Raw genomic sequence first — 13,363 nt, forward strand, 5'->3', positions numbered from 1 at the left:
TCACCAGATGAACATGGGCTTGCCATCATCATGGGCCAGCTGGCTGAGGCAGGAAAGCAGCAGCAGCGCATCGGTGAGCATGCTGGGGTGCACGGTCTCCACCAGCACGCGCTGCAGGAAGTCCACTGTGTAGGAGCCGCCCTCAGATGCGGCCAGCTCTGGCCGCTCCCGCAGGATGCCGTAGGCGTTCACCAGCTGCTCCGTCAGTGCCGGGTGCACGCGCCCGTTGTAGCCCAAGCTCTGTAGCCGGTTCATGATGCTCACATAGCGCTGTGTGAGCGTCTGGCACAGCTCCTCGTCCAGCTTGTGGTCACTGGGGTTCAGGGAGGCCTGAGGGGACAGCAGCAGTCAGGGACCCTTGGCTCCACTCTGGCCCAAGAGTAGGCAAGCATGTGGGGGCGAAGGAGGCCGCAGGGGTGTGGTTCCGCCAGGATCACGGTCGGAGGGCGGGGCCCTGCAGGGAGGTGTCCTGGAGGATCTGGCTGCGGCGCCTCTAGGGGTCCAGGGTGGGGGAACCCTGTGGGCTGAGCCTGAGCACAGAGATTCCAGCGGCCCCAGCACCGGCTCCATCCACCACCTGGAATCGGACTGAGCTGGGGCCACAAGCAGCAGAGGACAGAGGGCATGGCTGCAGGTGACAAGACACCAGGGGACCTCCCAAAACCCCCAGGGTTGCCTGACCAGGAAGACACCACCCAGGGTCTTTCCCAGGCCTCCTCCTGGGTCTGGCCCTCCTACTTCTCAGGCTTTTCTCCAGGCCCCCTGTCCCAAAACCCCATCCTTAGCACCCTGTGCCCACACCCTGCGGGGGTCCCTTCCAGCCCTCATGATATGCTGACAACTCCGGGCCCAGAGCTGAGGCCCTGAGTCCCAGCACTGAAGTCTGCTGTCACTGGTGCTGGCTCCAGCGTCTGGGCCTGAGGTCGGTCTTCACCTACTTTGTTCCTGCCGGGCCTGCACCCCCTCTCCCAGCCCCTCCCTCCACTGCCTTCTGGTGCCCTCAGCTTGAAGTTCTTCTGAAGCAGTCTTGAGGTTCTTAATTTTTGAACAAGGAGTGTTTTCCTGTGCACTTGGTTCTGCAAATTCTATACCTGTCACTGGTACCGCTGCCCCCAGGCCCACGAAACAGTGGGTTGGCAGTGCACGAAGTTGGCTGGGTGTTGCCCTGCTAGAGCCCCCGTGTGTTTCCTGTTGCTCCAGCTCCAGGGCCAAGGCTGACCCGCAAGGCCCCCATCTGGCCCTGCTCACCCTCTGCCCACGGTTCCCTAGATACCACCTGCTAGGGTCTCCCAGTCCACTCAAGCATCACCTTCTCCAGTTAGTTCCCTGTCTGCCCCTTCCTGGGTGGTCGTGTGAGCAGAGCAGCAGGCTCATGTTAGGGTTCAGCTAAAGTGACCTCTGACCTCTGGCAGGGGCAACCCTGAGCCACCTTGCAACACTGGGACAGGCCTGTCTTCCTGACCTGGGTTCCATCTGGCTCCATCTGCCAGAGGCCAGCAAGGTGGAGGCTGGAGTGCTGGAGTATTGGTGGAAGTATTGACTTTCTTAAACACTGAAAAATTGCCTTACATGTATTCTACCTCTTCTTCTTGCCTCTTCTCTGGAGAGTTGCATTTAGAGCTGTGACTATTGCCCAGTATAAGCAGTAACATCAGGCAGGGTGAAGAGTGGTGGGGAAGGGGAGGACTTGCACAGCCCAGGCATCTGAAAGGTTGAGCTTATTTCCATTTAAATGGGCAGTTTCAAACAACTAAAAACCTTTTTCCACAGTCTGATGTCTAATCTACATGGGCAACTAGACTTCACCTTACAATTTAATGTAATCTTTGCCAACTAGATATCAGATGCAGCATTTCAGAGACATAAATATTGTGCTTCTCTGTGTCATGTGCCCATTTTTGAATAGCCGCCATGCCTGCACCCATGACACAGCAGGAGTGGTGACTGTGGTCCAGGACAGGTCAGTTCAGTTCAGTCACTCAGTTGAGCCCCATTCTTTGTGACCCCATGGACTGCAGCACACCAGGCATCCCTGTCCATCACCATCTCCCAGAGCTTGCTCAAACTCATGTCCATCAAGTCAAAGATGCCATCCAACCAGGTCATCCCCTGTTGTCCCCTTCTGCCTTCAGTCTTTCCCAGCATCAGGGTCTTTTCCAATGAGTCTGTTCTTTGAGTCAGGTGGCCAAAGTATTGGAGTTTCAGCTTCAGCATCAGTCCTTCCAGTGAGTATTCAGGACTGATTTCCTTTAGGATGGACTGGTTGGACCTCCTTGCTGTCCAAGGGACTCTCAAGAGTCTTCTCCAACACCATAGTTCAAAAGCATTAATTCTTTGGCACCCAGCCTTCTTTATGGTCCAACTCTCACATCCATAAATGACTACTGGAAAAACCATAGCTTTGATTATTTGCAAATTTGTCAGCAAAGTGTCTTTGCTTGTTAATATGCTCTCTAGGTTGGTCATAGCTTTTCTTCCAAGGAGCAAGCGTCTTTTAATTTCATGGCTGCAGTCACCATCTTCCATGACTTTGGAGCCCAAGAAAATAAAGTCTGTCACTGTTTCCATTGTTTCCCCATTTATTTGCCATGAAGTGATGGGACCAGATGCCATGATCCACGTTTTTTGAGTGTTGAGTTTTAAGCCAGCTTTGAGCAAGCTCCAGGAGTTGGTGATGGACAGGGAAGCCTGGCATGCTGCACTCCATGGGGGTCCCAAAGAGTTGGACACAACTAAGTGACTGAATTGAAGCCAGCTTTTTCACTCTCCTGTTTCACTTTCATCAGAAAGCTCTCTAGTTCCTCTTTGCTTTCTGCCACAAGGGTAATATCATCTGCATATCTGAGGTTATTGATATTTCCCCCAGCAATCTTGATTCCAGCTTGTGCTTCATCCAGCCCGGCATTTCGCATGATGTATTCTGCACATAAGTTAAATAAGCAGGATGACAGTATATAGCCTTGATGTACTCCTTTCCCAATTTGGAACCAGTCCATTGTTCCATGTCCAGTTCTAACTGTTGCTTCTTGACCTGCATACAGATTTCTCAGGACTGGTATTCCCATCTCTTTAAGAATTTTCCACAGTTTGTTGTGATCCACAGAGTCAAAGGCTTTAGCCTAGTCAATGAAGCAGAAATAAATGTTTTTCTGGAATTCTCTTGCTTTTTCTATGATCTGATGGATGTTGGCAATTTGATCTCTGGTTCCTCTGCCTTTTCTAAATCCAGCTTGAACATCTGGAAGTTTTTGGTTCATGAGCTGTTGAAGCTGGCTTGGAGAATTTTAGCGCTACCTTGCTAGCATGTGAGATGAGTGCAATTGTGTGGTAGTTTGAGCATTCTTTGGCATTGCCTTTCTTTGGGATTGGAATGACAACTGACCTGTTCCAGTCCTGTGGCCACTACTGAGTTTTCCAAATTTGCTGGCATATTGAGTGCAGTACTTCCACAGCATCATCTTAGAGTATTTTAAATAGCTCAGCTGAAATTCTGTCACCTCCACAAGCTTTGTTCATGGTGATGCTTCATAAGGCCCACTTGAGTCCCTGGAGTCTGGCTCCAGGTGAGTGATCACACCATTGTGGTTATCTGAGTCATGAAGATCTTTTTGATACAGTTCTTCTGTGTATTCTTGCCACCTTTTCTTACTATCTTCCGCTTCTGTTAGGTCCATACTGTTTCTGTTTTTTATTGAGCCCATTTTTGCATGAAATGTTCCCTTGGTATCTCTAATTTTCTTGGAGAGATCTTGTCTTTTCCATTCTATTTCCCTCTATTTCTTTGTATTGATCACTGAAGGAGGATTTCTCATCTCTCCTTGCTATTCTCTCAAACTCTGCATTCAGATGGGTATGTCTTTCCTTTTCTCCTTTGCCTTTTGCTTCTTTTCTCAGCTATTTGTAAGGCCTCCTCAGAACCATTTTGCCTTTTTGCATTTTTTTTTTCTTGAGGATGGTCTTGATCACTGCCTCCTGTACAGTGTTACGAACCTCCGTCCATAGTTGTTCAGGCACTCTGTTTATCAGATCTAATCCTTTGAATCTATTTGTCACTTTTACTGTATAATCATAAGGGATTTGACTTAGGTCATACCTGAATGGTCTAGTGGTTTTCCCTACTTTCTTCAATTTAAGTCTGAATTTTAGCTCCCAAGACAGGTCAAGGGTCGTCAAACCGGACGTTAGCAACGTGGGCCTTGCTGACACCAGCAACACAGGGATTCCAACAGGGCAAAGATGGGAAATGTCCCCAACTCAACCTGTAAACCAATGAGAACCTAAACATTTGAACTAGAATTTTCTTGGAACTTGACAGACCCTGAAATTCATATTGAAGAGCGAAGGGCCAGGAGGAGCTACTACAGTCTGGAAGAAGGATGCCCAGGCTCCCTCTGCAGCCGGATTAGGACATCGGCTTGTGGAAGGGCTCGAAGGAAGGACCTGGAGCCCACACACGTGAACTGGAAGAGGGGACTGAGGCCGGGCTGGCAGCTCCAGCCTTAAACAAGACTTGAAAAGCACAGATAAAGGAAAAGGCAGATAATTCTGGCCATGGTAAAATTAAAAACCTAAAAGGACACCTTAATAAACGGAGAAGGTAAGTGCAACCCGGGGAACCGATGAGTCCACTGTAACCGAATGTCATTTCTGCCCACTCAGACTCAGGCCCGCAGCCCATCCGCGGAGGAGGACGGCCCGAGAGGAAGGGGCACAGAAGGCTCAGTCTCCTGCGGATGAACGCTGAGAGGCAGCGGCTGCCACGCCCACGCCCAGCCGCCCTCCTGCCCCCTACTCCTGTGCGCGCCCTGCGCCGCCCCCACCCGCAGGGCCAGCCCAGTCCAGAATGGGCGCGCCTTCGCTCATTCTCGGGGGCAGGGCCCCGAGGTGTCCGGTCCACGCCCCCCACCCCCAGGCTCCCATTCGTCAGCGCCTAGTACACGGTGGCGGTGGCGGCAAGAAGCGCCCAGATGCGTTTGGGAAGCACCGTCCTCTGCGTCCCTCGGGGGGCTCAGTGGACGGCAGGCTGGGAATGCACTGGAATTAGCCCAGCCTTAAAATTGGGCTTCCTTGGTGGCTCAGACGGTAAAGCGTCTGCCTGCAATGCGGGAGAACCGGGTTCGATCCCTGGGTCAGGCAGATCCTCTAGAGAAGGAAATGGCAACCCACTCCAGTACTCTTGCCTGGAAAATCCCATGGATGGAGGAGCATGGTAGGCTACAATTCATGGGATCGCAAAGAGTCGGACACGACTGAGCGACTTCACTTCACTTAATGGCCACCAGGCCGCCAACTGCTCAGAGGCTCTGAAACTGGCTTCCCCGGTGTCCACCCGTGACCCTTGAGGACTCAGACCCGGCAGGGAAGAAGGCTGAGGCCTCAGCTCTGCCAGACTGGGGATGGGCCCTTGGGAGCAGGGCTCGGAGGTCCAGAGGCCACGGCAGTGAGAAAGCTGGGAGCACACATCTGACCCTGCGGGGACCCTCCCTGCTTTGCCCTCTGGGAAGGCCTCCCGTGGGGCTGGAACACAGGCCCCTGTGGCCTGGCGCCCTGGACACACTGGGCTTCCTGCATCCCTGGGTGCCCTCAGATTCTGCTGTGCTCTGCTTGGCTGGCCCCCAGAAACCCGTGGAGAGCCAGCAAGCTCCCCATCCTTGCAGTGGCAGGCAGTGGGGATGGGCAGGACACACCTGGATGATCTTCTCCGGAATGTTGGAGACTGTGAAGCCATACAACCTCACACGCTCCGGGAAGATGCTGGACAGGATCCTGCGGTCCAGCTGGAAGGCGATCTCCCCCACCAGCCTCTCCCAGGCCAGCTGTTTTGATTCTGGGGACAACAGGGGTGGACAGAGTGGTCAGTGGCTGTGGCCAGCAGCCCAGGGGGTGCCTCGGAGGTCTCCATGGGCAGTGGAGGGGACCCCAACCTCGCGCTGACCTCGAGAGCTGTTGGGGAACTTGCTGCTCTTGCGGTGGGCTAGCTTCCGCTCCAACTCCAGGATGCTTTTCCGAGACTGCTCTGGGCCACGTGGACCACGGGTGTCGGTGACTGAAGCCGGGGAGGACGAAGTTCGCGGTGGGGAGCAGGGGTTGCGTGGTGGGGAGTGGGGGGTGGGCGAGGGCCGGGATGGGGAGTGGTGCGTCCGGGCAGAGGGGTGCAGCGTGCGTGAGGGGGCGTAGCTGGTGGTCACTGGGGGGGTGGGGGTGGGGGTGGGGGCAGAGGTGAGGATGGCAATGTTGGAGGCAGTCGAGACAGGGACAGAGGCAGGGACCACTTGTCCCTGGGGGCCACCAGGCTGTGTCTGGGCATCTGAGGTGCCATAGGAGAAGGCTGTCATGGGGCCCGGAGTGCCCAGGGCACCAACAGGGGTGGAGGTCTGGATGGGCGCACCCACAAATGTCATGCCGAGGGGCTCCGGCTCCTGGGTTGGCTGGGGATGCTCAGTGGAGAGTGGGACTAGTGATGTGCAGGAGGGGCAGAAAGGAGAGGAGGCAAATTAGAGCCAGGCAGGACCAGGGACTGGCCTGGCAGGGCCCACCCCCCGTCCCCACATCTGTTACCTTTGGAGGTGGCAGTAGGTCCCCCGCCAGCCGACGCGTGGGGTCCAGGGGGATATCCTCGGAGCGGCTCTGCCAGCCGCACCCGTGGGGCCTCCGACAGCACCAGATTGTTCATGGGGTTGGCCAGAACGTTCTGAGAGACACCTAGAGGGGCGGCCGTGGAGGTGAGCAAGGGGCTGCTCAGGGAGAGGACCCCCGAGCCCATCATAGGGGGCATCAGGGGGCTGTTCTGAGACACAGCTAGGGGGCTTGCCAGGGGGCTTCCTGGAGTCAGGGAGCCGGTGGAGGGCAGGCCCAGGGAGCTGGCCGGTGTGCCCCCTGGGGGCACTGCCACGGGGCCCGCCAAGGGGCTGCTGGGTGTCAGGGAGCCGGTGGAGGGCAGGCCCAGGGAGTTGGTTGGTGTGCCCACTTGGGGCACTACCAGGGGGCTGGCCAGGTGGCTGCTCAGGAGGCTGGTGAGTGGGCTGCTCTGGGAGATGGGCCCCGGGCTGGGCAGCAGCGTGTTGAGAGGGCCTGCCAGGGGGCTCACGATGGGGCCTGCCACGGGGCTGGGCTGCGGGCTGTTTAGCACGTCGGCCAGGGGTGCCAGAGCCACAATCCCCACTTCTTCCAGGACAGGTTCGTTTGCTGCTGCCGGGGACGGGGGCAGGAAGACACCTGGGGGACACAGAGAAAGCACTGAGACGCCAGGCTCTCTCCCACTGTGGCAGGGCCTGGACCAAAAGGCCCATCTGCCTCTGACGAGCTGACCAACTCTCTGAGCCTCCCCTCTAGGCGGATCCCGCGCGAGGGTCTGGCTCCTCATCTCTGTCCTCTGAGGGCACCTGCTTCCTCCCAGGATCACCTCCCTAAACGCTTGCCCCCACCGCCGGGACCTTCCACACTACCTGCCTCTCAGACGGGCCACTGCCCTGAGCTGCTGACCCCTCACTGAAGAGGGGACGGTCTGAACACACAGGTGGCCAAGTTGACCCCTCTGTGCCCTGGTGGGGAGAGGTGGGCCCGGGCCTCCTGACCACTGTCCTAAGGATAGCTGAAGCTCACAACATGAGGGACCCTCAGGGGGCCAGAGCTTGAAGTGGCTGGAGCCCAGGGTGTGCCTGGCCCCTGCCTACCTGTCACAGGGGATGCAGGTGCAGGAGGGCCTGCTGCGCCCACCCCTGCATGTGGCCTGGAGGCCTGTTTGCCCTTGGTTCCTGAGGAGACTGCCCCGGAATGGTCAAGTGACCGCTGTTTGTGGGAGAAGTCTCCTAGGGAGGGTATAGGAAAGGTTTCTGTGAGTGTGCAGTTTGATGGAAGCGTCCACATTATAAAAATAAAAGCAGAACATGCTTATTATGGGGAAAGAATGGAGATACAGAAAAGTCAAAAGGCTATGAAAACCACTGGTTGACCTGTCACCCCTCAGTGCGTCATATTGCAAAGCTCTGTGTGCATGGCCTTGAAGACGCTCTCCAGGTGGTTATACGGTTCGGGGGCTGGCAGGCCCCTCTGTAAGGAGCTGTGAAGACCTTCTCCGTGTGTCTGTGTGGGTCAGGGGCTGGAAGAACCCTCAGTGAGGAGCTGTCTACAGACCCCAGCCTTCCTGGCCACTCTGGCTGCAGCTTCTCAGCTCTGTCTTCGCTGCTTGAAAGCAGCCACAGACAACGTGGAAACAAGGGATGTGGATGCGTGGCGGCAAAAATTCATGAACGCTAATATTTGAATTTCATGGACTTCTATGTGAAATAGTCCTCTCCTTTGATTTTTCTCTCAGCCCTTTAAAAAAGGTGAAGCCAGCGTTCCTGGCTCCCGGCCACGCACACGTGTGCAGTGACTGTATGTCCCTGTGTCCTTGTGTGCCCCGCCTCTGGGAGACGCTCCCTCGAGCTGTGTCATTCTTGGAAAACAGTGCTTACTGTGGCCATGGTGGTTTCCATCTTGTGTACCTGCCATTATTTATTGAGCCGATTTTAGTTGGGGGATTCTATTGATTCCAGTTTTCCCAGCGACAAAAATGCTACGATATAAATCTTTGTTATTTTCCCCCCCTGAAAACAGACATTTTACAGGTTCTCAATGCACACTGCCAAACCTCTCTGCCTTATGACCCCTTAGAACATCTGATGTTCCCTTAGAAGTCCTGGGCATGGCACATTGCTGCTACACTGCCAGGACGTCCTGCCAAATATTTTAAGTTTTGTTATTTTTTCCAAACAAATAAATTAAAACTTCAGAATCAACCAGTCTTTGATGATTTCTTGTTTTGACTTTTTAGAATTTTTGCTTTAGGATTGAGGAGACGGTAAAGCTTGTAGCCCAAAGGGAAGAGCCCACGGGGAGAAAGTGTGTAAGGGACTGGGCAGCGGTGGGACAGAGGTGATAGGGCATGGAGACCCGAGCTGAGTGTCCGTCCTCCTCGGCCTGTCTCCTCTTCCAGGAGCCTAGGGTCTGGATGACTCAGGCAGCATCTCCAGGACTCGGGGGAGAAGACAGTCTCCGCATGGTCGGTCCTCATGGTCTCTGAGACCATCTCACTGACGCCCCCACCACACCCTTGCCTCTGTCTTTGTGTTGGCTGGTCCCATTGCAATCCGCCTGCAATGCAGGAGACCTGGGTTTGATTCCTGGGTTGGGAAGATTCTCTGGAGAAGGGAATATACCCAATCCAGTATTCTGGCCTGGAGAATTCCATGGACTGTATAGTCCATGGGTCTCAAAGAGTTGGACACAACTGAGCCACTTGCACTCACTCATTTCTGCCTGGACTGCTCTTCCTGTGTGCATGGTTGGCCCTGCACTGCTACTCATCCCTCACGTGAGACCTTCTCAGGGAGGTCTTCCATCCAGAATTGCCAGGTTCCTTCAGGCCACCTGCTCCTTCCCCTCTCCTGGATGACTTCTTTCTTGGCACTTATCTCGCTCTAAGACACTCTGCATTGACTTACTGGTTTGTCCTGGTTCCCTCAATTAGCATGGAAGCTCCATGAAGGCAGGGCTTTGTCTGTGCGCTGCTGTTTCTCTGTGCCTGGAACAGTGCTTGGGCCACAGGAAGTGTTCAATAAATATGAAAAATATGATTATATATGAGCACAGATGAAACCTGAGATTTAAAAAAGGGTCAGTCTAGAAAGTGAGAGGATGGAAAAATATATTTCATGCAAATGGGAAGCTAAAGAAAGCTGGAGTAGCAATCCTCATATCAGGAAAAATAGACCTTAAAATAAAGAAGATTACAAGAGATAAGGAAGGACACTACATAATGATCAAGGGATCAGTGCAAGAGAAAGACATAACAATTGTAAATAACTATGTACCCAACATAGGAGCGCCTCAATACATAAGACAAACACTAATAGACATTAAAGGAGAAACGGACAGTAACACAAGAAGAGTAGGAGACTTTAACACCCCACTCTCACCAATGGACAGATCATCAAAACATAAAACTAACAAGGAAACACAAGCCTTAAATGATACATTAGATGCAATGGGTCTCATTGATAGCTTCAGGACATTCCATCCAAATGCAGAAGAATACACCTTCTTCTCAAGTGCACATGAAACATTCTCCAGGATAGACCACATCTTAGGGTCACAAATCCAACCTCAGTAAATTTAAGAAAATTGAAATCATATTAAGCATCTTCCCCAACCACAAGGCTATGAGACTAGATATCAATTACAAGGAAAAAAAAAACTGTAAGAAACACAAACACATGGAGATTAAACAACACGTTTCTAAATAACCAACAGGTTACTGAAGAAATCAAAAGGGAAATCAAAAAATTTCTAGAAACAAATGACAATGAAAACACAACAACTTAAAACCTATGGGATGCAGCAAAAGCAGTTCTAAGAGGGAAGTTTATAGCAATACAATCCTACCTCAAGAAACAAGAAAAACATCGAATAGACAACATAACTTTACACCTAAAACAACTGGAAAAAGAAGAACAAACCCCCTCCAAATTAGCAGAAGGACAGAAATCATAAAGATAACAAGCAGAAATAAATGAAAAAGAAATGAAGGAAACAATAGTAAAGATAAAACTAAAAGCTAGTTCTTTGAGAAGATAAACAAAAGTGACAAACCTTTAGCCAGACTTATCAGGAAAAAAAGAGAAGAATCAAATCAGCAAAATTAAAAATGAAAAAGTGCAGAAATAAAAGGATTATAAGAGGCTATTATGAACAGCCATATGGCAATAAACTGGATAACACGGAAGAAATGGACAAATTCTTAGAAAAGTTCAATCTTTCAAGACTGAACCAGGAAGAAACAGAAATTATGAACAACCCAATTAAAAGCACTGAAATTGAAGCCATGATAAAAAATCTCCCCCAAAACAAAAGCCCAGGACCAGATGGCTTCACAGGAGAATTCTGTCAAACATTTAGAGAAGAGCTAATGCCTATCTTTCTAAAACTGTTTCAAAAAATTGCAGAGGAAGGGACACTTCCAAACTCATTTTACGAGGCCACCACAACCCTGATACCAAAACCAGACAAAGACAACACACAAAAAAGAAAAATACAGGCCAAAATCACTGATGAATATAGAGGCAAAAATCCTCCTCAACAAACTTCTAGCAAACAGAATTCAGCAACACATCAAAAAGCTCATACAGCATGATCAGGTTGGGTTTATTCCAGGAATGCAAGGATTCTTCAATATACACAAATCAATCAATGTGATACATCATATTAACAAATTGAAAGGTAAATTCATATGATAATCTCAATAGATGCAGAAGAAGCCTTTGATAAAATTCAGCACCCATTTGTGATTAAAACTCTTCAAAAAATGGGCATAGAAAGAACTTACTTCAACATAGTAAAGGCCCTATATGATAAACCTACAGCAAACATTATTCTCAATGGTGAAAAACTGAAAGCATTCCCCCTAAGATCAGGAACAAGACAAGAGTGTCCACTTTCACCACTATTATTCAACATAGCTTTGGAAGTCCTAGCTACAGCAATCAGAGAAGAAAAAGAAATAAAAGGAATCCAGATTGGAAAAGAAGATGTAAAGCTCTTACTGTTTGCAGATGACATGATACTATACAGAGAAAACCCTGAAGATAGTATCAGAAAATTACTAGAGCTAATCAGTGAATTTGGCAAAGTTGTAGGATACAAAAGCAATTCACAGAAATCACTGGCATTTCTATATACTAACAATGAAAAATCAGAAAGAAATTAAGTAATCAATTTCATTCACCATTGCAACAAAAATAATTCAATTTCTAGGAATAAACTTACCTAAGGAAACAAAAGAACTGTACATAGAAAATTATAAGACACTGATGAAAGAAATAAAAGATGACATAAACAGATGGAGAGATATTCCATGTTTCTGGGTAGGAAGAATCAATATTGTGAAAATGACTATTCTACAAATTCAATGTGATCCCTGTCAAATTACCAATGTCATTTTTCACAGAACTAGAACAAAAAATTTCACAATTCGTATGGAAACACAAAAGACCCCAAATAGCTAAAGCAGTCTTGAGAAAGAAGAATGGAGCTGGAGGAATCAACCTTCCTGACTTCAGATTATACTACAAAGTTACAGTCATCAAGACAGTATGGTACTGGCACAAAAACAGAAATATAGACCAATGGAACAAGATAGAAAGCCCAGAAATAAACCCATGCACTTATGGATACCTTATTTTTGACAAAAGAAGCAAGACAGCCTCTTCAATAAATGGTGCTGGGAAAACTGGACAGCTACATGTAAAATAATGAAATTAGAACACTTCCTAACACCATACACAAAGACAAACTCAAAGTGGATTAAAGACTTAAATGTAAGACCAGAAACTACAAAACTCTTGGAGGAAACATAGGCAGAACACCCGATGACATAAATCAAAGCAAGATCCTCTATGACCCACCTCCTAGAGTAATGGAAACAAAAACAAAAGTAAACATGTGAGACTTGATTAAACTTAAAAGGTTTTGCACATCTAAGGAAACTATAAGCAAAATCAAAAGACAACCCTCAGAATGGAAGAAAATAATAGCAAATGAAACAACTGACAAAGGATAAATTTCCAAAATATACAAGCAGCTCATACAAGTCAATGCCAGAAAAACAAACAACCCAATAAAAAAGTGGAAAGAAGACCTAAACAGACATTTCTCCAAAGAAGACATACAGATGGCTAACAGACACATGAAAAGATGCTCAACATCGCTCATTATTAGAGAAATGCAAATCAAAACTACAATGAAAAACAAAACAAAACAAAACTACAACGAGATATCATCTCACACTGGTCAGAATGGCCATCCTCAAAAAGTCTACAAGAAATAAATGCTGGAGAGGGTGTGGAGAAAAGGGAAGGCTCTTGCACTGTTGGTGGGAATGTAAATTGATACAGCCACTATGGAAGACGGTATGGAGATTCCTTAAAAAAACTAGGAATGAAATCACTATATGACCCAGCAATCCCACTCCTAGGCATATACCCTGAGGAAACCAAAATTGAAAAAGACACATGTATCCCATTGTTCATTGCAGCACTATTTACAATAGCTAGAACAATAGCTAGCTAGAACCTAGATGTCCATCAACAGATGAATGGATAAAGGAGTTGTGACACATATACACAATGGAATATTATCCAGCCATTAAAAGGAACACATTTGAGTCAGTTCTGATGAGGTGGATGAACCTAGAACCTATTATACAGAGTGAAGTGAGTCAGAAAGAGAAAGATAAATATTGTATTCTAACACATATATATAGAATCTAGAAGAATGGTACTGAAGAACTTATTTACAGGGCAGCAATGAGAAACAGACATAGAGA

At 49.2% G+C, this 13,363-nt stretch overlaps 1 protein-coding gene across 1 annotated transcript in view; it reads right to left on the bottom strand.

Moving 5' to 3' along the window:
* Positions 1–13,363, bottom strand: part of SPATC1 (spermatogenesis and centriole associated 1) — a 27,657-nt gene continuing 14,294 nt past the window's right edge. Inside the window, exons 2-6 of the mRNA XM_061122776.1 lie at positions 6,988–7,215; positions 6,559–6,885; positions 5,936–6,454; positions 5,688–5,827; positions 1–330 (exon numbers count right to left, since the gene is read on the bottom strand). Coding sequence (XP_060978759.1) covers positions 1–330; positions 5,688–5,827; positions 5,936–6,454; positions 6,559–6,885; positions 6,988–7,215 — 1,544 coding nt within the window. The remainder of the gene's footprint in view (positions 331–5,687; positions 5,828–5,935; positions 6,455–6,558; positions 6,886–6,987; positions 7,216–13,363) is intronic.

Source organism: Dama dama, chromosome 21, assembly GCF_033118175.1.
Source record: "Dama dama isolate Ldn47 chromosome 21, ASM3311817v1, whole genome shotgun sequence".
NCBI lineage: Eukaryota > Metazoa > Chordata > Mammalia > Artiodactyla > Cervidae > Dama > Dama dama.